The 25,456-nt window shown below is 49.5% G+C and overlaps 7 protein-coding genes across 7 annotated transcripts, besides 6 other annotated features; all 7 read left to right on the top strand.

The window, feature by feature from the left end:
* Window positions 1-361: 361 nt before the first annotated feature.
* Window positions 362-2,371, top strand: Tb11.01.8410 (hypothetical protein, conserved; the record flags this gene model as incomplete). Its single annotated transcript, XM_824632.1, has 1 exon — window positions 362-2,371. The coding sequence occupies one exon, from the start codon at window positions 362-364 to the stop codon at window positions 2,369-2,371; it is 2,010 nt and encodes a 669-aa protein (XP_829725.1).
* A 525-nt stretch (window positions 2,372-2,896) lies between these two features.
* On the top strand, window positions 2,897-4,609 carry Tb11.01.8400 (hypothetical protein, conserved; the record flags this gene model as incomplete). The annotated part of the gene is made up of 1 exon (XM_824631.1): window positions 2,897-4,609. One exon carries the CDS (start codon window positions 2,897-2,899, stop codon window positions 4,607-4,609), a length of 1,713 nt encoding a protein of 570 aa, XP_829724.1.
* Window positions 4,610-4,798: 189 nt separating this feature from the next.
* Window positions 4,799-4,820: a sequence feature (AT_rich).
* Window positions 4,821-6,255: 1,435 nt separating this feature from the next.
* On the top strand, window positions 6,256-12,663 carry Tb11.01.8390 (hypothetical protein, conserved; the record flags this gene model as incomplete). Its single annotated transcript, XM_824630.1, has 1 exon — window positions 6,256-12,663. One exon carries the CDS (start codon window positions 6,256-6,258, stop codon window positions 12,661-12,663), a length of 6,408 nt encoding a protein of 2,135 aa, XP_829723.1.
* Window positions 12,664-13,531: 868 nt separating this feature from the next.
* On the top strand, window positions 13,532-15,436 carry Tb11.01.8380 (hypothetical protein, conserved; the record flags this gene model as incomplete). The annotated part of the gene is made up of 1 exon (XM_824629.1): window positions 13,532-15,436. One exon carries the CDS (start codon window positions 13,532-13,534, stop codon window positions 15,434-15,436), a length of 1,905 nt encoding a protein of 634 aa, XP_829722.1.
* A 1,234-nt stretch (window positions 15,437-16,670) lies between these two features.
* Window positions 16,671-18,998, top strand: Tb11.01.8370 (hypothetical protein, conserved; the record flags this gene model as incomplete). Its single annotated transcript, XM_824628.1, has 1 exon — window positions 16,671-18,998. One exon carries the CDS (start codon window positions 16,671-16,673, stop codon window positions 18,996-18,998), a length of 2,328 nt encoding a protein of 775 aa, XP_829721.1.
* Window positions 18,999-19,337: 339 nt separating this feature from the next.
* Window positions 19,338-19,357: a microsatellite.
* Window positions 19,358-20,374: 1,017 nt separating this feature from the next.
* Window positions 20,375-22,426, top strand: Tb11.01.8350 (hypothetical protein, conserved; the record flags this gene model as incomplete). The annotated part of the gene is made up of 1 exon (XM_824627.1): window positions 20,375-22,426. The coding sequence occupies one exon, from the start codon at window positions 20,375-20,377 to the stop codon at window positions 22,424-22,426; it is 2,052 nt and encodes a 683-aa protein (XP_829720.1).
* Window positions 22,427-22,585: 159 nt separating this feature from the next.
* Window positions 22,586-22,627: a microsatellite.
* A 368-nt stretch (window positions 22,628-22,995) lies between these two features.
* Tb11.01.8340 (hypothetical protein, conserved) lies at window positions 22,996-24,819 on the top strand (the record flags this gene model as incomplete). The annotated part of the gene is made up of 1 exon (XM_824626.1): window positions 22,996-24,819. One exon carries the CDS (start codon window positions 22,996-22,998, stop codon window positions 24,817-24,819), a length of 1,824 nt encoding a protein of 607 aa, XP_829719.1.
* Window positions 24,820-24,894: 75 nt separating this feature from the next.
* Window positions 24,895-24,920: a microsatellite.
* A 292-nt stretch (window positions 24,921-25,212) lies between these two features.
* Window positions 25,213-25,243: a microsatellite.
* Window positions 25,244-25,361: 118 nt separating this feature from the next.
* Window positions 25,362-25,391: a microsatellite.
* Between the last annotated feature and the right edge of the window lie 65 nt (window positions 25,392-25,456).

The raw sequence follows: 25,456 nt of genomic DNA, 5'->3' as shown, positions 1-25,456 counted from the left end.
TGGTGAGTGGTCATATTAACACTGCTATGAGGATGTGCCTCCTTCGTCCATTCATCATATACTGTCACTCAGTGCAGCATGAGAGGACTAGAAAGGGTGGTAGTTTCCCTATTTTCCAAACTGTTTCCCCCCCTCGTTTTTACCCGTGGAACTGAGTAAGCGGGCACATGACGAAAAGGTGATAAATAAGTGTACTGGAGGTCAACGAGGCTGCTCACGCCCTGATTGCTTCCTGTTAGTGCACTTCTTCAACATTCCTGTTAGCTTTCACCATTTATCATCTTTGGACATTGTCTTTCCCCATTCTCTTTTCGTCTGAGTTCCTCACCTCCTTGGTCGACGACCGGTATTTAGGGCATGAATGCTTCAGGCCTGTGGTGTGGAGAAGTTTCATGTGCCAGTAGAGCGTGTTGCGGTTGCGCGACTGAAGGACTGCCCTGAGGACTTCATCGTTGCGGAGGTAGACCCCGCGGGCGAGGCAACAGATGCCCAAACATACAAGCTTCCCATACCGCGGACACCAACGAATAGTTGTGGCGAAGTTGGCAGTGTCCAAACCGTCTTGTCCACGGCGACTGAACTGAACCGAGGGCAATGCGGCGGCAGCGCGGGCGACTCCGAAAAGCATATCAATGTAGCGCTCCCAATGGATGATTCCTTGAATGAGTCTCTGTTGGAAACCCTTCTGGAGGTGTTTGGTAGTAAGAGGGAAGCTGTTGCGCAGTATTCTTCCTGTGCCGCGGCTAGGAACCTCTTGTTTCCAACCAAAGAGCATGACATCGGCGTGTTTAACGAGAGGGCTGAGCGAGAGCAGCTGCATCGTGCTATGAAGGTATCGGTACCCCACTTACGTAGTGAGACCCGTCGTCACAGGGAAGCAACAGCTGGTCCTGTAAACATTGCTTTGGATGGTGACAGTGCTCATATTTGTAGAGATGGCGATGGTGGTGCGATTGATTATCACATCATTGTTAGCTACGATTGTGAGTTTCTTCTTCTTTCGCATCTTCTCGGGGAGTCGGTAGCTGACGCGTTGGTGGCATGGAACGCATCAGTTCCCCAGGGGCCGCCGCTTCATCTAACTGCTAAATTCCCTGTGACTGCATCAAAGGAGGTGCGACGCTCCTTCCACGAGGTGATGTCGAAGCGGTACCCCCGGATCACATGCCGCGTTTCGAATGGGCAGGTGGTCATCAGGGGTTCGTCAAGTGGGTTTGGAAAGCGGCAGCGTGTTGACGGGAACAGGGAAACAGTTGGTTTCACTCACCTTCTCATCCGCAAACGCAATTTGGATATAATGGAGCTGCGTATGTTATTGGCGGAGCACTTCTGCGTTCCTATTGATGCCGTTTGCACGGCAGGGATGAAGGATAAGTGTGCAGTGACGTACCAGCGCTGTTCGGTTCCCTGCACCCGGCAGCTCCGGCACCCTCGCGAAGAGGAAAGTGGAATAGATGGTGACGTTCCATTGCGTTTGACGTGGACGGACGATTTGTCAAGCTACGTGGAGATTTTGCAGACTTCTGGACCGCACTCCGCACCTGTTGGAATTGGTGAGCTCAAAGGGAACATGTTCCACATCCGGCTGCGTGATGTTCGTGGTATTACCCCTTCCGAGTTGATGCAGAGGTCCTGCCGACTGGAGAAAGAGGGATTTCTGAACTACTTTGGTCAGCAGCGTTTCAGTGAACATGCTGAGTGTTTCATGGACCACATTGGTGTTCATATATTAGGAGGTAGGTGGCCAGAAGCTGTGCGATGCCTTCTTCGTGGGGCCCCCGAGTTGTACGACTTATTTCCAACCCATATGGAACCACGTTACGTTCCCGCGAGGTTGCGTGATGCACGTTGCATTGTACAGGCACTCAACCGCCTTCACCGCACGCGTTATACAACGCTAACCCGAGCGGACGTAACGGAATGCACCCAGCTCTGGAGGGATGTGTGCCGCGATGCGCTACAGGCGGTGCCGTATGCTTTCCGTGTATTGTGGCTGTGCGGTGCGCAGAGTCTCATCTTCAACCGCCTACTTTCCATGTTACACGGCCCACAGTTGCCTGTGACTTTGCCGCTTTTGGGTTACAACGTATCGGTCGAGGGGGGCGTTCGCTCAGCTGTTGACAAGGTTTTAATGGAGCTGAACCTCGGGACGGTTGACGAGTTCGCCCAAAGGAAGAAGGTCCTCGGCGTGGGGATGCCAGGGGCGTTACGGGCGACGGTTGTCCGGCCAGTGGGGTGCAGTGTGTCGTTTACTACTGTTGAAGGAGGGAGTAGTGATGTCTTTGATGCGACCCTGTCCTTTTTCCTCCCATCGTCCAGTTACGCCACGATCTTTCTGCGTGAGGTACTGGGCTGTGACACTTGGTGGTGAAGTTGAGGTTGAAGGGTTTCCTGGGAGAGCTTGATGGGGCTCCAAGGAAGTCCTGTGAAGGTGAAACTTACTTTTTCTTTGGTGTTGGTGTTTACGTGGGGGAGACGGGGGTGCAAGAGACGGAGGCCGCCTAAAACAAAAGAGACGCTGTGTGTGTACAGTTCCTTTCTTTTCCTCTATATATCTCCTTCCTTGCTAACTATTTTGTGAACACTTCACGCTTACTCTCTGCTCTGAATTTGTTACCTGTGGTCAGCAGATATTAAGGAAACCGTTTAGGTTGGTGGAATTTGTCATCGGGGTTTTGTAGGTTCGATCTCATCGCTCTTCAGGACGGAAGTGCGTGTAGCCTGGTAATTTTTCACTCGTAACAAAAAAAACCATAAACCCACAGAGCTATTACAGTTAAATAAAAGAGGTTGAGGAAGTTTGTTAATACGGACCAGGAGTGCCGTTGTTGTTGCAGTCGGCTGGTCACGTGGGGGTTGCGTTATCTAGTTCTGTTGTTTGTTTTCTTAACAGCAGATGAGTACGGGCGGGGTGCACTCGGGGCTCTTCACCCTTCACTTCACGTTTTTTGCCAACTCCGCGACGGATGATGAGCGATTACTGCACACGGGTCGGAAGGCTGGTACGAAGTCTTCAGGTGAGTTTGGTGACTGGCATGTGTTATTGCGCTTTGCAGTAGAGGATGAAGTGATCTCTGTACGTCATCAAGGCAAAATATTCGCCATGAGTGATGAATGTTGCGAAGGTAGCAGTGGAGAGGAACCGGTAGTGATCCCTGGGCTAGGCCGAATTCCCCGCCCACTGAAGGACCGTTACGCAACCGTGGTGATGCGCAGTCACTATCACTGGCAGCTCAACGAGCCCTGCCGTTTTGACGTCCACTTCGACCAGCTCGAGGGACGTATTGTGGGTTCTACGGAGCCGATGCTGTCTGACGTGACAGTGAGTTGTGAGGGCTATACCGCCTACGGTTGGTACATGGGTGAGGCAACTGTCACCGTAGGTGGATCCCCATATGCCATGCAGCAGCAACTGCGTTTTGTGCTTACACCATACATTGGTCCCCAGTGCACCATGTGTCTCGATCCCGTCTATGCTCAGGGGTACACATGCGCGGAGTGTGGTGGCGTTGAGTATTGCTCAAGAGCATGTCAGTTAGCCCACATGAGCGGTGGCCACGGTTTGCTATGTCAAACTATCGGTTGCACATATACACAGCGTTCCGGTAAGATTACCACTGAACTGGAGGACGGGACGGACCTTGTGGCGTGGTGGCGCTGCCTGGAAGATGCACACTACTCCATTCTGGTCGATTATCGCAATCCGATCGGTCAAGCTGTTGAGTTCTTCCTTTGCACACTGAAGCCGGCTCAGGAGGAAGGCATTCATTATCGGTTCATCGTAGAGGAGGGGACCACGCCACAGAAAGTGGATCAGGAAAAGTTTGTGGATTTCGCCTGCACGGTATTCCGCGCTGTGAGTGAAAATGCCATTAGTGAGGGGTGTGCCTCACTTGCAGCTGCGTGTTTGAATTATTTATTTGTTTACAGCTGTAACACTGGGGTAATTGTGGAGTCCCACGTCCTTTACTACTATAGCTGCCTGTCTGAAGACTTTGAAGGGGCCATATACTCGTTGGAGGAGTACGTGGCGTATGCTCGGCCAATGCATGAACTTGGAGTGGCTTTGATAGAATTTGCTCTCAAAAGCCCAACGGCACATCTCTTTTGGCAGCGTATGAAGTTGGTGAAGAATGTGTTCATCAACTTGTACAACATAAATACGAGCTGCCAGGGTTCTGGGAGTAGTGAGTTAATCAAGGCCATACCTGGGCAACAACGGGAGACACTTCATCTTCTAGCGAAGGTGTTCCTTATTATGGCATCGCGCGCCCCAAAGAAGGAGGTTTTGTTTATGTTAAAGCAGGCTGAAAAGTGCCTTCGGGATTGCCTTCCAGAGAGAGGCGACTGCGATGAGGCGGTAGAAAATGCTTTGGAGGCGCGGCTCAACGATGGAGACAAGTGTGAGGAATCTGAAGGTTCTATGCTAATGGATGACAACATGGAAGAGATGGATTCTTCAAACCTTGCCACTTTATACTACCGGCTCTCCGTGTTACTCCTTCTTTACGGCGATCCAAAGAAAGCACAGGAGGCTGAGGCACTGAAGGCCCAGGGAGATTTGTTGATCGCGAGAAAAAGGCAGCTGAGTGGGCAGACGGTTGGATGAATAAACATTTTTTTTCCTCTTTTCAAAGAAAAAGGAAGGAAAAAAGAAACAAGTGCAATTGATAAGTAGTTTGGTAAAGGGCCGCCGCTTGATTGCTTTATTCAAACTAGATTGGATGATAATGATAAACGGAGGGACAGGGCTGAAGCATGAGCTTAACCTGATCGAGGTGATGGTCTTTGAAGGTTCTTTTTTATTATTATTATTTTATGTTTAAAGAATTCTTTTCATTCCGTCTTGCTCGGTATCCGTCCTCCTACTTAAAATCATCGTGTTGTTCCCCCGCAGGTGTTTCCTCGGCTCCACCTTTCCGTCTTGTCCTTTATTTCAATCTCATCTCTTGTTGCCCCTTTTTTTTTTCTATAACCACTTGCGCCTAATTTTATGTCAAGTTGACACTTTTTTCTTCTTTCTTAGTTATGTATATCACGTTAACTACATTTCTCATTGTGCCCTCCTGACCGGCTCTCCACGGTGGTCCACCGCTGTAATAATTGATGAAATCAACGACTATTTGAACTGCCTATGGACGAGATGTGTATTTGTGCCTCTCGGTTTACCCGTTGTTGTGTTACCAAATTATACCACGGCATAACAAGGATGTGCATATGCGTACGTTTGCATTTTGGGGTGCATGGTGTTCTTCGAAAGGGATTGGTTTTATGTTGAGTTGGCACTTTTTATTTTTTATTTTTGTGCGGTTTGACGGATCCCCTGCCGTGGGATGATTACACGCACAACTTTTTTCGAAACGTGCCCCGCTCACTCGAGGGATCAAATCGTGGAGGTGTGCCATGGATTACTGTGACCTGATTGCATAGTCTAACCTGTGCGCACGTGCGCACAGAAGGAAAAAAAAGAATTGCACACTAGTTTCTTATAAGCTGCTTTGAGGGGCAATTTAGCTTGGGTGACTGTGGTTACGGTGGAAGGAGGAATTTATCTTTTTTTTTTTGAGTCCACTGCATGGAATCCATAAGTGGTTTGAAAGGTGTGTGTGCCGTGCACCATCGCCTTCACGGGCACCCTTGCGCTTCCCTTAGCTCTTTTTTTTTGTCGGGTAACTTAAAGTTTGAGTGCCGATGTGGTCACCCGTAAGTTGTGTTATTTTCGTTCGTCTCGTAAATCAATAAGGGTACTTGACAAATATGTATTTGGGAACTGATACCACCAGGAAGCACGATGTTTCCCCCCCTCCCCCCGCTGTGCTAGAGCTTTTTCCCGCTTTCTTCCTTTTTTTTTTCATTGCAAAGCGGGAGGTTGTGCTACCGCCCAGCAGTTTGACTGGGAATCGCGCCAATGCAGTTTTAAATGCTGGTCGAGCTGAAAAGAGAGAGAGGAGACACTATTCTCTCTTGTTGTGTATGAGCGTGAGGATCCTGATGTTCGTAGCACTGTAGTGCGTCCATATATTTGCTTCCCTGTTTTTCTCAAACCAAATCTTCCCTTTTTTGTTTCGATGTTTTTTTCCGCGTGGAAAATGCTTTACCTTTGGTTGTTGTCACCATCACTGTCTTGAAGGTTCTCTTCCTCCATCTTATGTACTTCTCCCTCATCATTGAAAACTTTATCACTATTATTAGTACTATTGACTCTTCCGAATCCTTCCGTTGGTGTTTTAGTTGTCTTAGTTTACCGCAGTTGGGATGTCGCAGCAGCAGCAGCAACCAGACGGAACAACTTCAAGTCAGCAGGTATCACGACGAGCTACCAAGTACAATGGTGAGGTGTTGAAAATACTACAGACAATGGATCGCACCCCCATGTCAAATTGGTCGGGCCTCTCGACATCTCTCACGCAACTTTTGAAGTGCCTGGAGGCAAATGTCGAATTGGCAGTGGGGTCTGCGCTGGATACCACATTGCTGTGCCGTGTTATATACAAGTGTCTTGACCCGAAAGGGGTGATGGGAGTGCACAGGAAAGCACTGGAAGTGCTGCAGCGCCTTTCTGAACGCTTAGGAGCACTCCCGCTTGTGCAGCATATGCCGTTGGTACTGGCCGCCGTGCTTAATCTCTTGCCTCGTTGTTCGTTACAAGTGAAGTGCGAGTTGCTTAACTTTGTTGACGTAAATATGCTACGTGAGTTGCCCGCCGAAGTAGTTGCATTGCAGCTACCAGGTATCATTCCCGCTTTGCTAGGTGGTTTAGAAGAGGGTGGAGAAAGTGAAGTGTACCGCCTCTCATTGAAGCTCATGGGGAACATACACGATATCATAAAAACTTACGCTGCGGCAGAGGCGTCAGCCAAACGTGATCGTGATGAAGAGTTTGGTGAGTCGTCTGCGGACAGTGGGAAACCACCTGAAAGTGTGCTTCGTTGTGGCGATGCCGCTGTATACCGCGTTTTGTGGTTTACACTGAAGAATTCGCCTTCGCTGCGCGGCTCTGCTCTGCAGTACCTGAAGCAACAGCTTGATGAGGCGGTAAATCGCATTCCCGGCGGCGATGGAGATGATGAAGTTACTTTTGGCGTTCATGCGGTTGAACAGGGAATTGGTAGCGGATTTAACCACTCAGCTGCACCCCCCGCATTTTTTGGGAATGATCTTCGTCTTGTTTTCAGCTCTATATTCGCGACTCTGCAGGAGCAGAACGAAAGAACACGAAGGCTCATGCTTGACCTTCTCATAATAGCGTTTCCGCTGAATGACACTGCTTTGCTCACCTTCGCCGAGAAGTCGCTTTTGGTGAGCGCTGTGGTTCAACAGTTGGGAGCACCGGATAGCAGCAACAGTACTCAACGGCGCGTTGTGGAGTGGTTGATGGGACCTTTCCCTGATATTGCTTCTCAGTTCATTCGTGAGGTTTCGTCTTTTCACGTAGCACAGGCATTCCACCAATTTGTCTCTTGGTGGAAGTTGCACTTCGGTGAATCACCCGTCCAGCAACAGTCGACAAATGTAACTGGAGCTAGCGTCTTGGAGCGATCGTGCTATTATGTACTGCACGTTACTGCATGTAAGTCTGCTGCTGTGCTGAGTACAGATAGTAGTGAAAAGAAGTGCGGTGAGTCTATGAGCCCGTATATATTGCCAATCACATGGCTGAGGGCGTTGGTTGTGCTCTTCAAGGCCGTTGTTGGCAGTGACATGCATGATGGTGACGACATAATGAGCAGCGGAAGTAGTTTGATCAGTCGGGATGCTAACAGTTATGATGAGTATGATGGTATGGGTCCTTGTTTTGCGAGCACTCCATTCAAAGAACATCTTGTTCCATTGGTTATGCCCTATGCTTGCGATTTGCTCGTTTCCATGGAGGCTCTTATGAATAGAGGTTCCCTGCAAGTGGACTGCGTCGAAACGGTACTAGATGCCTTCTTCGCGTCAGTTTCATGGGAATACTTTGTCAACCACAAACGTGGAATTGTCTTTCTGTTGGAAAACAGTGCAGACCAACTTGCGGATGGTTCGACCCCCCTGGCTTCCACTTCCCTTTCAACTGCACTGGATGTGTCAGGGTGTGCCGCCGCGTCGAGTACAGGATGCCCGCCTTCTTCAGATTTGCAGCAGTTACCACAAGCGGATAACAGCCAAGGGCTCTTTCGTCAGTTCCGTATGGACCAACACTATCTTGAAAAGCTGCAATCGAGGTTTTTGCAGTTGAAAGGAATGGCATCCCTTCTTCAGAAACATGCCATCGTACCGCTTCGGCGGAGTGCGAAACAGATCGCCGCTTTCCGTTGTGAGATTTTTGCAATCTGCCAGTCGCTCTGTGGTATTTTGCGCAGTGCAAGCACCTCAGCTCTTACTCATGCTACGGCACCGGAGGTTCCAGGTGCTTGTGGAATGGTGTCTCCACTGGAGGTGTCCCTTTGTTTGGTGGAAGGGTCCTTTCAAGTGTTCAATTTGCTCTTCACCGATATCATATTGGCTTTGCCGAGTGACGTGGATCCTATGGGGAACACTATGCCCGATAAGGAAAGTGAGATAAAACTACTAACTATCATGACGGAGAGCGCTAGCGTTTTGACAAAGCTTGTTGCCTATCATGCCGCGGAGCGGAGGGAGTTGCTTGTTCGGGTCAATGACGGTGTCCTCACTCTTCTCTCTCGTGTTATTTCTTCAGGATGGGGGAGGTGCGAACTTTGTGACGACGTGCTTGATGGCTGGCTGCATTCAGTTACTTCTGCCGCAGCGAGCTCTCCATCTTTGGCTGTCCAGCGGGACTCACTGCAGTTATTTGTCGACTTTTCGAAGTCCATTGATTCTCCCACTCAGTTTGGTGAAAGTATGCGCGAAAACCGCGAGCTGAAGGCGCAGCTTGTGCCACGTGTGTGGCACCTATTGGGGATATGTAGCGAGGGCATGCAACCTGCTGTTGTGGATCTACTTCTGCAGCTTTACGCAGATGACGAAGCGCGGATAATACTTGATGGCATTACCGTTGAGGATACAGTGGAGTGCGGCGAACGGCTTGCTATCCTATTCTTCTGGATGGCGGAACGCGAGGCGCCGCAGAACCTCTTTCTTCCTGGCTTGTATATGTTGTTGCGGGCCCTAGAGCATAATGATCCTTCACTGAGGTGGATAGCTCAGTCCACAGTACGACAGTTTATTCCGTATCTTCACCGGTTATTGAACCCATTACTTATTTCACTTACCCGACAGCTTGTGTGCTTCAACCCAGCGGCTGAGAGCTGTGGTGGAGTCGAGAAGAAGCCGGATGATCTCCCAACTTACAGCAATCAGGAGCTCAGGGATTACGAAGTAAATCAGTTGAAACCCGCTGAGTTTGTTCGAGTTGTTGGGTGTATATTGAGTAACCCTGCCTCTTCCCCGCAACTGCTTCTTAATATGTGTAAGCTTCCCGCTCCAGCATACATGGGGTCTCGGTTGCCACTTCTTTCAATGCCCGTCCACAATGCACGCTCCGACACGTCGGGGGATGTTGAAGGTGAGACGAACGGTGAGTCGGTGGTAGTGGGTTCCGCTTTTGCCGCACTCGTGCAGGTGCTTCTGGGCATAGCGTACCAAAACCTATCTCCTCGGTTTAGCGAAACAAGTACAGATGGTATATGGCGTGGTGGAGAATTGGGCGTGGCTGCTGTTGAGGCACTGACAATGATGCTGCAGAAAAGTCAGAGTTTAATACAGTTGCCGAGGATGGTTATAAACACGTGGGGTTCCGTTTCCAAAAGAATACTCGAACTCCTCCACGAAGTCGTACGGTGCCGTTTGTTCCCTCCAGAGCAAATAGCCATGCTGCAACACCTGTTGGACTCGGTGAGGCTTATTAGTAATGTGAGCCCTGCAGAGTCGCATTCTTCTCCTGAAAATAAGAGTGTTGTAGTGTGTCGTTGCGCATCCGCACTGAGGATGGACTTGTTTTGCGAAACAGTGGAGATTGGAGTTGAGCGGGCAGCGGCACGAGCGTTGCTCCCGCATGGCCGGTCCGATCGTGATCTTCTTAACGTTTGGTGCGACACATTGCTTGGGCTTATGCCTTTCCTGCACGAGCGGCGCGAAGAGGTTTGTTCGCGTGTTTTGCAGACGTTTATACATGTTATTGAGCAGCAGGCGAGGACAACTTCGTCGCTGAGGGATTGCACGACTTTGAGGGTGGTAGAGGTGTGTTTGAAGGGGATTTTTGGTGTGCTTGAATACTACTTCGCAGCAGGAAGCGCAACCACTGCTGCTCAAGATAGCATCGACGCGAAGTCAGGGGACACTGGGTCCGGCTGGTTCTCCTCACGTATGCTTTTTGCGTCTGCTTCACCACGGATAGTGCACAAGGTTGTGGAGCGAGCCGTGGAGTGCACAGAAGTAATGCGAGAATCCATACAGCAGATTGTAGCTACGTTGTGTAAGGTTCACCTGTGCGTTAAAAAATATCGAGAAGCAGCACCACAGCTGAGGTCCAAACAAAGCCAACAGGATGATCGTGATGACCCAGCATTAGGGAAAAGAGTTCTCCCCTCTGAGGCCAGCATCACTGCAGAGGCAGCAGCAGCGTTTCTGGTGGAAACTGCAATCCATCGCGTGCTACTTTTTTGTCGCGAAACGATACCGATAGATTTTTTCCGAATTTTTGTCAGTGTTTGGGCGGAAGAGCACGTGCATCAACTTAATGAGTTGGTGAAAGAGTCTATGACTAGTGATCTGGGTTATAATAACAGTGGGTCGGGTTCAGACGCTACAACAGTAGGCAAGGGGAATGATGGTGAGGACGTTGCTCTCCTTACCATCATTTCGGCTGCACCCAAACTTGATATCTCGCCTGCGTTACTGTCAGAAGCAGAGTCAATGGGACTTTTATTGGGAGCAGGGGCTTCAACATCTGCTCTCGCGCTGATTAATGCTGTGACGGAGATTCTTGCGGAACCACAGTCTGTTGCACCGCTTGTCGCCTCCCAGTGTGAGGTTTTCGGGTCCGGGTTAGCTTTCGATGCTGCCGCTCTCTACTTCGTTCATACATTTATGCGTGTTTGGCGTACACCAGCGGATGACATGCCGCAGGTACTGACCGTGATGATGAGCTGCTTCCACGCTCGACTAACCGCCGGCGCAGTTTCGGTTCCGACGCTTGCATTCATGCTTTTGTGTCTTTCCCACTTTTTACCTCCCGAGGGCACTACTGAAGAGAGTGAGGTAGTGGTCGTTTCTTCTTCGGCTTGGGGAAAAGAGAAACGCTGCTTGTCTGTGCTTTGTAAAATATTGGATTCACTGAGTGCCGTTAGTAGCATTGCGTCGGAGACAGCCTCGGTTGACCCTGAAGCTCTTTACTTTGTACTCAACGTTGTAGCTCGTGTGCTCCCTAGGGCTGTGCGTGGTCTGCTTTTGGAGCACGATCGTGTTACAACGTCGGTAGTTCACATGTGCAAGCGCTCCGTTTTTCCTGTAATTGCGTTCGGCATTGACGCCCAGATAGATGAGGATGCTCATGCACGGACGCCCCTCGTGCGGGCGGCTTTGCGCGTCGCCTTAGCGGCAGTCAGCATAAGTGACAGTGTCCCGCGACGTCTCCGTCAAGAGCTTTTGGATGGTCCCTGTAATTGGGACTTCTTCCGCCTTCCCAAGCGTTCATTGCATTACTATGGCCATTTGTTCGCTCGCCTCTCTCGAGATCGTGCGTTCCACGCTGAGATGGCGCAGCTTTTCACGCCGTCGCCATCTCAACCGAATCGCTTTGCTGGACTTGTGAATCAGTCATCTAATGAAGAACAGCAGCAGCTACAGCGCGCGGTGCAGATGCGGAGGCTGACCTTCTATGTGGCGTCCATGCCATCCACTATTCTCATGTCAGACAGGGAGTTTTGCCTGCTTCTACGTGAGCAATTTACCGAAGTGGTTCGTACCGCCTCAACAGCGGTGCCGGGTCGTCGTTCCCGTAGTAACGCGATAATTTACCAGGCAATATTTCTTTTCCGTGTGCTGCTAACCAAGTTGGATCCAGCGCTGCTGCAGCCATTTTGGCCTCTTGTTCTGCCAGAGATAGCGAGGGCGCTGTCGGAAACATTTACTCATTCAGATGTTGGCGCTGAAGTGAAGAACGGTGGAAGCCGCCGCGTCGATGAATCACAAGAGAACCTGTTACAGCTTCAGTTGGAGTGCCTCAAGGTTCTCCATTTCGCTGTTGTTATCGTGCCAGAAGTCATTGCGCCATTTCGCTGGGTCTTTATGGATGATTTGAATGTGACAGCTGGTCTTGCTTCGACCACTGAGATTTCACCCACGTTCGTACCATTAGTTCAGCGCCTCGTGGGGAGCGAAGTATCACCGACGTCTGTTATTTGCGATTTGAAAGGCCAGTTTACATCGAACGGTGTTGTCCCGATGTGCTGGTCGGGGTTTCAGCGGCCGTTTCTGCACGGCCCTTCTATTTTGAATGGGGGGCCGAGAGGCACTCAAACGTGTGCTGCAGCTTTGCTCCTGCTCGCTCAAACGAGGGATTTGACGACTCTCACTGGGTGTGCAACGGAACAGCAACAACTACTGACGTACATGCGATTAACGGATGGGTGGGATGAACCATATGTGAGGCACTTGTTGGAAATGGACTTTTCCTGCGTTCATGATGCGGTTGACGTACATCTCCATTTGGCACAATAGTAATAAGCCACAAGCGGCTCCCTTGTTTGGTAAGAAGCACGCGCTCTTTTTTTTTTGCGATTGTGCAGGTTTTTCTTTTCTGCTTTTTCGCCCCCCTCTACTCATTGAGTTGTGGGCATTCGTACGAACTATTGCTCATTCCCCCTTGATCCACTTTTATTCCGCCCCCCTTTTTTTTACATGTTGTCTCTCCTTTACTTCTTTCAAGGCTTTCTTTCCGAAAGCGAATGCACCAATGAAAAAGAAAAAACCCTTCTCTCTCTTATTGTTCTGTGGTTGTGGGAGGAGCGATGCGCGTGATAAATGCCATATTTTCGACTCGTTGTGTTGTTTAGTTCTTAGCCCTCTTCAAAAACTTTAATTTTTCTACTTCTTTAGCTGTTGACCGAAGCGCCGGGGCTCTTCTTCTTTCTGTGACTTGCGTGTGAGCCTCTCTACGGGGTGTCCCCTTTGGGACGTGACCTTTTCTTCTTGTCACCGCTTCGATGGGGACTGCCTGAATCATCATTCGGTGTGCACATTCACATATTTGTGTGTACACTTATTTGCAGTGCAACGGGTGAGGGAAGTACCATCCCGTTTCCTTCCTTTTTAATTTATTTACGTGTTTCCCCACTCTTCGTTTGGTCCCTGGCACCACAGTAGGGGTGCGGTTCCGGTTTAAAATTGTGCCAACTTGTATTTTCTTTTTTCTTTTGTTTTTTTTCAATATTCCGCACAAGAGAGCACGCATTAATAAGTGCATATATATATATATATATACCTGTGGGCACGATCAGTTGTTTACTCAATCGTAAATACCCCAATATTGGGGCGCATTTACCGTGGCGGGTGCGGAAACTTTTCTAGTCCCTGGGGGGGGGGGTCTATGAGCGCCCGGGAAAGTGAGTCCAGGGATGGGGTGTCATGCGTTAGCTCCGTTATTGAAGAAGAAACAACTTCCCCCTGGCGTCACAATGAGATTGAGCGGTACCTTCCCTACACGATTGGTAGGGAGACGGCGTACGTGGCCCTCGCTTCGCCGGATACGGTATCACCTGAAACATCTATTTCTGGACATTGTTCTACGTTTGCAAGGGCTACAAGCGAGGCTGATGGCCGCCATGGAGTCATTAGCGATGTTTATTGTGGCGATGGCGGTGGTGGTAGCGGCAGAACTGGTGGTTGCGATGTCGACAGGATCAGTTATGTCAACGATTGTGATGGAGCCGAATACAGTAGGGTGAAGACATCAAGTGTCACACCAGTAGCTGATAGCGTTCGTTCAATGGAATATGGGGTTGGTTACGGGTCGCCATTGCTTCATGATACTCAGGAACTGAGGGTGAGTTGGTGTTATCAGCGGGACGACAGAGCCGCGGGGGGGGACTTCACACCGGCTTTTACTGTCAGTCCGGTGATCACTCCGTGGCAGCACCCTGGAAATGGGCGAAAAGAAAGGGACGTGGTCAAAAGTGCACCATTGCCACCGAATTGTTGCTGGTTGTGGCCCGACATCCGAGAAGAGAAGGACGGTTCTTCTTCGTATGATGTGGGGTGGCGGGGGCTGAAGGTCACCGAAGGGGTCCCTCGGGTTAACTACACAGATGGTGTGCCTGACTACTTGGAGCCACTGTTATTTCGCGACCACTTACCTAAAAACAGTCTGAAAGGCACTGAGGGCCCTGCCGAGGGTCCGACACCTCGCACCCCTGGGAAGAAAGTAAAAAGGGTCCGATTCTCAGAGACAGTTGTTGGGTCTGTGTCGTTTGTGGAAACCCACAATGAAATTCAAGTGATAGTAGAGTCCCACTACCCATGGCTGGCGCTGGCAGGCTTGTTCATTGCTGTTACCTTGTTTGTGCTTCATTGGGGTGTAATCGCTGTTATTGCAGGCCCAAGGGAGGGGATAGAACGCATTACTGCCGTGTCGCTCGTAGACTTCGTGTCCAGCGGACTTGCTTCGTTGATCATGTTGCTTTTTTTAGCACTGCTGTGGCGCCCAGGCCGTGAGGAGGTAGATGTGATAAGTAGCTGCAGCGGTATTTCGCGTGTTATGTGTGTCGCTTTTTGCGGTGCGCTTGCCACTTTGTCACTTGTTTGCATGTTTATGTTTACTAACAGTGCGGTTGGTTTCGTCTGTTTCTGTTGCTGCCCTTTTGTTGGAACTCACCTCTATGAGGTGCTCAAGCTACACAATGTTCCACTTTTGAGTACTATGGCTTCCATTCTCATCGTGTGGGCCTTTGCTGCACTCGTCATTGGGTGTTTTGTTGAAGGTGACGACGTGACTTTTAGATGTCTTTGGCCCGTTGCCATAGCAATCAGCGGTGGCGCTGCTATGTGCGTTTATCTCTTTCAGTTTCGAAGTGTGGGAAGGGAGGTGAGTGGCCTGTTTCTTTCTTTTGTTACTCTCGTCACGGTAACGCTGATGCTGGCTTTAGCATCCTATGCCTCTGGTGGCTTCTCACTACCGACGCAGTCCACCCAATCTTCACTCTTTGTGTTAGTTATGACGGACTTTTCCTCGGTTCTCTTTAGCGTGTTCTTTTTGGTTTTATATCATTTGATTTATCACTGTAGTTCCCCCTTCTTTAGCCGGCTTTGTGTCCCGGGTAGTTTTGTTTTCGGTGGTGCAATTTCTTTGCTAATTTCCCGTCTTCTGCTCGATTCTGTCGTGTTTTGGCCGCTTGAGGCAACCGGCAGTATCCTCATGATGGCGGGGAGCGCATTGATTTTCGTCGCTGAGTACCACCAGTGGCAAAGCGCCGGGGCGATTGCGGGTGTTGAATGAAGAGGTTATTGGAGGGGAGCGTTGGTGGTGGTGGAGCTGAGGTTGGTACAGGATTTGAGGATTGCTGTTGCCGTTTTATCGCTTGTTACTGCCGCCTATGATAATAATTATATATATTCCGTGTATCATTTGTGGACGCTAAAAATCAAGTGCTGCCGGGAGCGTTGGGGTCTGGTGCCACGAAACGGTAATAAAAGGTAGCGGTAAGGGATGTAGAAGGCCACTACGCGCAGATATCACTACTGTTAGTTTAACTTTCTTTATTTAATGAGTGTATTCAGTTTTGCCACTATCGTTGTTATCTGTTCCATTGTTTCTGTCAGTCGTTGCCGGTGTTCTTTCTGGATTTGTGGATGGAAGGGTCATCTGCCACTTGTTTATTTGTATGTTCTACTGGTGAGCATTGTGCTGCTTCTATCTGGTAGAAGGTTGCTGTTAATCCCGAATGCTTTGGATGTTTATGTTTGCTTGTTTATTCGTTTTGGTGCGCACGGAGTGTGAGTATGAAAAGGAGAAGGAGGTTTTTTTTTCTTTCGTCCCGTTTTGTTGTTTCGGTGTGATGATCCAAGGAGTTCGTTTTCTCCCTTTTGTATCTCCTCGTGCCCATCACTTGGGGTAGTGGTGGTGTGCGCATGGGACTCGCCTGGGGGAAAACAAGCGGGACATGAGGAGAGGGATGGGGGTGAGGAGATGTGTTGATGTAAAACAAAACAACAGCAAAAACAACAATCCAAGCTGCTGATCGGGACGAATATCGGGGAGATACCAGTCGCTTTTTTTTTTTTTTAGAAGCGCTTTTTCCGTGTCTGCGTGTATGCGTTTAAGTGTGGGAAGGGAGGCGAAGGTCTCTTCCCGTGGTTCGTTTTCGTAATTTGGTTGCGAATTCCACTCTCTTATGATTGATGCCAGTTCAATTAAACGAGGATGAGCTCTCTATCTCAGCGGCTAGTTTTTATATACGATTGGTTATTTTATTTCATTCTATTTTTGCGTCACGTTCCGTCTCTGTACTTTTTTCTACGTTAAAATTTCCTGTCGCTTTACGTTACCGTACTTACCGACTGCAGGCGATGTATTTCGTCCCCAATCCTATTTCCCCCTACTTACGTGTTCATTTCTTTAACTGCTTGTTTGTTAATACCACATTTGCCTTGTTTCCATTCTCCCGCTTAAGGAAAAGGAAGGAAATTAGGAGATAAATCACCTCCCCCCCCCCAAAACTTCTCTAGCAGCGATGCAGGCGGAGGTGGACGGAGAGATGGTGAGTTTGTTGAAGCTTCATGACCTCAGGCACCAGCAGGAGTTGCTCGAGAAGGAGTTGTCCGCTGTGCACCCAACGCCCGAAACGTTACAGATGCCGGAACCCGTCGATGCCAATACCTTTCAATCTCAAACTGCCGATTTTCACAACACCCGCGCCATTTCCCCAGTCGAGCGTTTGGATGAGATACGCAGGCGCCATCGGCGCGAGGCCCATAGAACGATGCAGCGGTACTTTAGTGCCCTCAACAACTTTCGTGATTACCAGGAACGTCGCATGGAGAAATTGCGGAACGTGCAACCATTTTCCTTCGAAGCGCGCGAATTGAGGAGGCCGCGGGGCATACATGCGCGTCGCATGGAAGAAGACCGATTGAAGCGGGAGCAAGAAGAACAGCGCGAGTTGAACCGCCGCTTCAAGTCAAATCCCGTACCGCCTTCCACGTACATGAATAAGTATGATCTCATGGTAGAGGAGTGGCGACAACGGCGTGTCATGGTAGAAGCTCTCGCTGCGGAAAAGGCTGAACGAATTCGGGAGGAAAAAGAGTTCATGCAGTTGTGCGTGTCTGGTTTGCGTAACGTTCGTGAGGTCATGGGTGCGCGCCGCCAGCGGGGGTCGGAATCGGATTATAGTCGCGGTCATAATGCAAGGGATTGCCGCCAGGTGTCAGAGATCCGCGACGTCCCGGTTGAAGTAGCTCTCAAGTTATGGCCCGCCATTGAGGAGCACGAACAGATACGAGTTGAGCGCATTAAGCAACGGGCTGTGCATCAGATGGAGGAGGTGAAGGCAGAGGAGTCTCAACGCGTTGCTGCAGCAGAGCAAACAGGCCGTACACAACCGTGGTTCGGGATGACTCCGGTTGAGTTCCTACAACTACATCAGCGGCAACAACAGCAGCAGGTACAACAACAGGGCGACAGAGCGGCAAACATCGTGCCGGTGAGCGGTCCGGTTGTAACTGTTTCTTCCCAGCATACGACAACAGCCCCTCCACCTTCTTCGGCGGTTCCATCATCATCGCCACCCACCGGTGTACTTGTGATGGCGCCCTTGTCTAAACCAAAGGTCAGCGGAGGAGTTTCAGAAAGCAAAGAAGATAAGACTCCCAAAAGGCGTTCAAGAAGTACATCGGCAAAACGCAACCCGAACTTGACGTTTAAACCCAAAATCCGCGGGGGAGTGCCCAACTTCGAGGCATTGTGGGCTGAGGAGCGGCTTGCACTTGCAGAGAGGAAACTCAAGCGTCAACCAACACAGGTGGAACCATTCAAATTAACGGTCTCAGGCAAAGAAGAAGTTATTAGGGGTCGGTCACTGCATCGGAAAAAGCAGCAGCGCCCGGGATCGGCGACCCGACCAGCCCGCCGGAAACGTTCGGTACCAAAGCCACCGGAGGGGAAGGAAGGCAGTTCTGGAGGCACTGGTGAGGCTGAGGATAAGAGGGGGTTATCAGTTCCTAAAGGGACACGAGCACATGCGATGCGTACCCAAGCTGTGTTTGAAAGATACATCACAGCAGCTGAAGCTAAGCAATACCAAGACAAGAGGAGTGAGGAGACCGCTGCGTTAAAGGAGGCATATCAGCGGCAGAAACGGGTGAATGCTCGACTGAAGGAGTATTTGAAGAGCACCCAAGTTAACACTGATGATGTTATCCGCAAAAAGGTAACGGAGTTGCGTCGGCTAGGCCGCGAGGCCGAGCGTGAAGCGGCAGAGCAGCTTAACGAAATGCTGTCGCGTGTAGTTCAAATACCACCCATATTTGTGGAGCCGGTTCACCTACATAGTGCCGCCAAGGTGCGTGCGGAGACGGAAAAGGAGATATTACGGCTTCTCAAAGAGAGTGGTGTAGATGGAGGCACATTATCTGCTATCATACAGGGCTGCGCCGATGCAAGTGATGATGATAACGCTGCGGGCGCTGATAATGCCGCCACTGCTGCGGCCGCAGCTGGTGAAGCCAGCAAAAAATCGGAACCTGATGGGGAAGCGCGTGATAACGATGAAAAGGATGAACCTTCCAAGTCTGGAAGCGACGGGGAAGTAGACTCGGGCGAGAAGGGGAGCCGACGGCAAAGCACTGAGGGTTCTAGCAGCGAATCAGAATCACATGAGGGGACGAAGGAAGGTAAAGACAGTGAATCCAAAGAGACTTCTGAAGGAAAGAGTGACAGCGATAGTAAGGGTAAAAGTGGCACTGAGAAAGAGGATAGTGATAGAGAACATGATGATAAAGATAGTGAGTACGGCACTGACTTCGAGTCTACTTCTTCGAAGTCGGCAGTGTCCGTATGAGAAGAATTCATAGATTTACCAGCCCATAGAGAGAGGATTTCCTGCAGTACTCTTTCCACAACACGTAGCGTGAAAGGGAGTCGCCGCGAGGGGAGTTGACAATGCGGCTCGGGGTGTGAGGAGGCGCCTTCGTGGATCCACGTAGAACTTACTAACACACTTGTTTGAAAAAGTAATGCACATAGATTGGATCGATCTTTGTTTTTAATTATATGCGATCTTGTTTGTTTGCTGTGTGCATGAGCTGCACTCAATTTGTGCTTAACAGTATGCTCGCCACTTTTCCTGATCTTGCGGAATGCAATCGCACAAATGATCATTACACTCATAAATACACAGTATATATATATATATATATACAAATACGCCCCTTTTTTGGTTGTAGGTGGTTCCGTGCAGTCAACAATTGTACACTTTGAATACATGTGCGGGTCCCTCCTTTTGTGTGCTACCTCTGCAGCCTGCCCTTACATCCGGTGCCGGTATATTCGTTGCATGCGGCAGGCTGGATTTCAGTGGCATTGTTTAAGAGAAGGAGAAACGGCCGTGCATCCTTCCCTGTATCACATGGGTGTAGAGGCCCTTTTATTTCTTCTTTACCCATCATCTTCCTCCTGTGAACACTTTGTTCGTTCTTATTTTTCTTTCTCTTTCCTTCTTTTTCGTCTCTTTCTCTTTGCATCATCTCGTTCCCAGTGCGTGAGGGAATGCTATATGGTTCCATGGGTTACATGGACCAGCTGAGATTTTTTTTTTCCCCCTATGAACGCCCTCGCTGTTATTGTTATTACCATCCCGTTTGTGACCTGATGGGCGAGTGTAACTCACGTCTATTTCCCGAATTGCATCCGCCGTTACGCGGAGGGAAATGTAAAGCAGTACTGCATGAGGTGCGCATATTCGTATCTGTGCCCTAAAGGCTGTGTGTGTGCGTGTGTGGTGAACACTACAAACACTGCGAATTTTCTTTAATTGGTGCTAGTTGTTACCGTTTCTGCCCACTGTTTTCCTTTGTTTTTTCCTGTTTTGTTTCCCCCTACAATAGCGTGGCGCTGGTTCATAGAAATAACTTAAGGAACATATATAAATATATTCACTTCTCACCTGCGAAACCCAGGGGATACGCGAAAAATATAATAAAAGGGGGAGGGTTCGACTGAAAGCCTGCTCCACCTTACTAAACACCGCTTAAAAGAGGCACGTGTGGCAACCGCTGTCCTTCAACATCAGCGGAATAATCCGAAAGAAGTCAAGAAGAAAAAAAGAGAGGTGAAGGGTAACCGGAGCAAAATAAAATTAAAGGAAAATAAAGTAGCGGGGAAGCCTAGTGTATAACTCTGGTAGAATACGTACCTGTCTAATTCGTACCGACCACCATGGCGTGTTCTCTCCGTCAGTGCCTCCTGTCGTATGGGGTAGCGGAGTCGGCGATGTTGAGGGAGCAAGTTGAGGAGGATGTTACAACGCCGGTTTCGGAACATGAGGAAGAAGAAGAAGCAGCACCTACCACTCATCTTCTCTCGCCAAGGGGAACAGTGCGGTTGATAGATGGATACGAAAGTACGGGGCATCGTGACACGCACTGCCTGTCACCTGATTCCCGCGAGCGGGGTAGTTGGATTTATCACAGGCCCCCAATCTACGGTTTGCAGGCGTTGAGCGAGCCCAAACGTTTCTGGCAGCTTGTAGTTGGTGCACTGTGCTGTTTTGTTGTTTCTTCTAGCTTTACGTTCAATTTGTACAGTGGTCAGCTCCAGGCGAAATTTAACTTTACACAGAACGATATAACGTCTATCTTCACAGGGAGTGATGTCGCAGGCATTTTAATGCTACCTCTTGGTGCCGTGTACGACAAATACGGCGCCCGGCCTGTTTTCATTCTCGCCCTGCTAACGCAACCTGTCGGTGCTATCTTGCAGGCCCTAACTTACGATGACTTTATAAAGGGGAATCTTTATCTGTTCATTTTTTACTCCGCGCTGCAGGCTGTGGGGACGTGGCTGCTTGACACGGCTGCCGTAATGACTCTGTTATCGATTTTTCCTTCCGATAAGGGGCCCGTGGTTGCGCTTTCAAAAGTGATTACCGGAATAGGGTACGGCGTCATCGGTGCAATTCACTCAGCGTTTTTCTATGGAGGCGAGGCGAAGGACACCCGGAACTTCTTCATCTTCCTTGCTTCCATAGGCGTTGTTGCCACCGTTCTTGGGTACATGTATTTGGAGGATCCACCCTATGTTGTGAAGGGTTCTGAGGTTGATACCATTACCCGGAAGGAGCGAGTAACGCGGCGGCGACTGAGGAGAATTTACCTTCGGCAGAGGCCATCTGGTCTCCGATTTGCCATTGGGTTTGGAATTGTAGCAGTTTTAATGGTTTACTTGCCTGTGCAGGCCATTGTTTCAATGTACTTCAATTTGGGACACCGGTACCGTGTTTCTTTTGCTTGCACTACCGTCGCAATACTTGCCCTATACCCTGTGATGGCGCTGCCGCTTCAGTGTCTTGAGCGCTCTCAGTCTTTGATACTTCCCATGACATCCACAAGGTGCTCAGAGCGTTCCAGTTGTGTGAGTCGAGCGGCGTCAGAGAGTGTGGGAAGTGTAGCTTGTGTTGACGACCTCGACTACATGGCACCGCAGTTTCACATTAAACTGGCTGACAACATAAAGACACTTCGCTTTTGGGCTTTGATGTGGACAATGTTTTCGCTTTCCGGCGCTGAGGTTCTTGTTTTAGCTAATATGCGCTTTCTTTTAGCGGCGTTTGACGGGGGACTGCTAGCGGACACCTATGTGGGATACCTTCTCGTACTGACGTCGGTGGGCAGCGGGTTTGGTCGTATTATTTTGAGTTTGTTCGAGATGGTTTCCCAAAACCGGTCGGCGGAGGAGCGTATTCCCATAACTGCGGCGCTGTTTGTGCCAGCTGTGGTTCAAGTTGTGGCTTTATCACTATTTTTTGTTCTTCCTGCTCCACTTCTTGCCATTCCGTGTTTTCTTGTATCGTTTGCTGGTGGTTGCAGCGCCGCCGCATCCGTTATTGTTGTGCGCACCATTTTTGCTAGTGATGTGGGCAAATACTACAATTGTATTACCGTCGCCACTGTTGTTTCTTCTTTGTTGATTAATCGTGGTTTGTACGGTGAGGTTTACACCCATGAGGCGATGAAGGAGGGGAAAACCATATGTCTTGGAAGGCAGTGCGTGATTTTGCCGATTATTGTTGTCCTTGTTGCCTGTGTATCATCCCTCCTTGCTGTTGGGTACATCCATCGGGATTACAGTCAGCACTGTGAGCATATGTTCGAGTTACACAAGCAGAGGCATGCGTCTAACGAGGCTCCCGTAAAGGCGGATCACATCGGCTTCAACTTCAAAAGAAGTGGAAAACAGAGTCCAGCAGGTGGTTCTGCAGCAAATATTTAGCAGGCGCTTTATTTGTTCTCTATTTTCTCTTTTTTTTTCTTTCTTGCCGCTGCATACCGCATATTCGTTAACTCTCTCCTCTGCAGCCGCAGGGCGAAGAAAAAAAAAGATGAAATACCACTCTCACCTTAAGATTTTTTCCCCTAACTCTTTAGCCCCTGTTATCGTTGTCTTGTTGTTATCGTTATTATTGCTGTTGTTCATTTCGTTTCATGGACAACGTGGGGTGTAAGTCCTTCGTTTTTACGTGCGAGTGACGATAATGTTTCCTTTACAACATTAAGCTACAATAACGGTATATATATGTGAAAAAAAAAACGGACAGACACACACATACATAAATATTTATTTATACACATATCGCTCTCGTATTCTTTGCGTGAGTTATGAGTGGTATTAAGTGACACAAATAGGCCCGGTTATTACGTTGGTTCTTCGGTGTTCATTTTCTAATTTCGCTTCTGATTCAGCTTTTCCCTCCCCCCTCTGACCTTCTTTTGGATCTTCTTTTTCTTTTTATTGTTTTTAATGCACACTGGACAACTTTATGCGTTTTTAGCGGTGGCGAGATGCTCACGCGGAAGCTGCGCAATATGTTAGAGAAACCACCAACGAAGGGACGATCAGGAGGCACGGTGAAATCACAAGTATTCATTGTTGGGAAGCGGATGGTGCCCACTGGGTGCGAGTCACTTGTCTGTCTCTCAAGTCGTAAGCCAGAGATGCGACAACAGCGACGTGTCGTCTTTCATGGTTTGGCTCCCGGTGATGTCATTCGAGCTCCCGCCCGTTTTTTTAATATGATCGTGGAGGAGCGAAGGCTGCCAAAACCTCAGCATTGTTGGCTAATTCGCGCTAATTGTATGAAGAGGGGACCGTTGTGGACGCGTCCCTCCCCTCCTCCTTGTGCTCACCACATGTCAGTCTCCTCTTGTACCCGTTGTCCATGGATGAGTGTAGTGCCGGCTGTTGCACCGGACATTAAAGCGGGAAATCTGCGCCATGCTTTGGAGTCACTTCCCCATGTATCCCCGATTGGTGGTGAGGGTTTTGCCGGATCGGAAGAATTTGGTGGAGTACGTGTTGATTCTACAGGATGCAGGCCATTGCCACGGCTATCATTGAATTTTCTGGAACCCTTTTCCCCACCTATTAAATTGCATCTTATGAGGGAGGTGGAGTTCCATTTTCATCACACACATGACCCAAAGGACGTGAACCGGGGGACGGCGTCAAAATCGGTTCCTGTTGGGGGAAGGTTTCGTTTTTTGGATAGCCAGCCGGACGCAACGGGCTGCTTACTATGCACACTGGAGCAGGACAGGCTACTGAAGCTACTGAATCTGTGGGCTGACTGCCTTCCGTTGCACGTTCAGAAGTGCCTTTGTTCTGTATTCGTTCTTCAACATCCACATGAAGCTGCGGAGCATTCGTGGGACTGTGATCTCCACGTTGCACTTCTGCTTCAGAAGGATACGGTAATGTGTGGCGAACAGAGCCCACTTTGTGGTCCATCACAACCGGACACCACGCTCTCACGTGAAGAACAGCAGTTTGTTGATGCGGTCCTCTCCGCAGCACCACTGACAACAAATATTGGCGTTTCTACTGTGTGCACTGATGGATCTGTTGCGCACCTTTATCCGCACGCAAGGCGTGTTGACGTATTTGCTTCCACCGAGTTAGCCGCATTATCGTTACCATTTGTTGCAGCGGCAGCGGCAGTTAATAGCTGTTTTCCCTGCAAGGCACTTCACGGCCCGACGGAACGAGCAGTGACAGCATCACTTCCTTTCATGCACAGCGTGCTTGCTTTTGCTCTTGAGGGGCGGGACTTGGGATCGCTGCAGTCAACGCGGTGCCCATCCGCCTGGCGCCATGCCGCGTCCCTTGAAGCTGTTGGTTCTGTTGTACTCTCACTTATATCCGAGAGGCGAATTAGCGGTGATGGAAATGTCATGCTGTTGGGTGGAGGGTCGGTTGCGAGAGGTGGACGACGGGGCAGTGGCTCTCAGTTACTTCTCGCTGGGCTCGTGCAGTGGCTTGGCGCCCTGTTCCCGCAGTGTGCCGTTCATGTGTTGGGTGAAAACCGTGGGGAAGGTGGCTTACCTGTGGTTTGTATTTTTGTTATCGATAACGAAGCTGATGTGGATTTACTGATGGGTTCGCTCCGCGATGGTAAAGGTTTCGGTCTACGGGAATCAGTCACTCAACTGTCCCAGTTGGTCCTTTTGCAACTGTCATTTGATGGGGAATTTCGGTTTCTGGTGGATGGACTTAGCGCTATTCAGCGGTGCCTTGCCGGCAAGAAGGCACTTCATGTTGACGCTGGCATCATTGACGTCGACCCTTGGGCTGCGACAGTTGTTGGTTATGCTGCGGTGGAAATTTAAGCGGCGCAGGCCGACATTTTGTTTCATCTCCAGTTTTGTTGGAATTTGAAGGTTATACAACTCAGCACGTGCGCATGTGTGTGTGTGTGTGTGTGTGTGTGAGCCTCTCCGGCTACTCTTGCGGTCCCAGTGGTTGTTACCGTTCGTAAGATATTTGTGGTCTTTCAAGCAAGCAGAGCAATATGGCTTATATAATGCATATATATGTCAATGTGCATTTGTGTGTCCGCTGTCGTCTTCGTATTATGTTTGTTTTTTTTTCTTTTTACTTCAAAGCAAAGCGAAGCATATCCAGTTCTTTTTGGTGAGTGCCCGGTGCGAAAAATTCTAACAGCAGCAACCGACACCGAAGCCAAAAATCAAAGGCATAAGAAGAAACCAGAAGGTGTAGAGTCTTTTCTTTTCTTTTCTTTTCTTTTTTCTTTCTCTATTTTTATTTCAACTGAAGAAGTATGTTTCTCCCCACGCATTTGTGTCGACGCAACCCACTTATTCGCTTCACTTACGCCCGCCTCAAGATGGGTGGTAGCGGCACGTCCCCAAGCAGCAGCACCAGCGGCAGCAACAGCAGCGGTATAAGAGCTGCCACCAGCGGCAGCACCAGTAGCATTTTGGACTCAATAAATGACTTGCCGGC

Source organism: Trypanosoma brucei (assembly GCF_000002445.2).
Source record: "Trypanosoma brucei brucei TREU927 chromosome 11 chr11_scaffold01 genomic scaffold, whole genome shotgun sequence".
NCBI classification, from domain to species: domain Eukaryota; phylum Euglenozoa; class Kinetoplastea; order Trypanosomatida; family Trypanosomatidae; genus Trypanosoma; species Trypanosoma brucei.
This window is presented reverse-complemented; position numbering and strand designations above follow the sequence as displayed.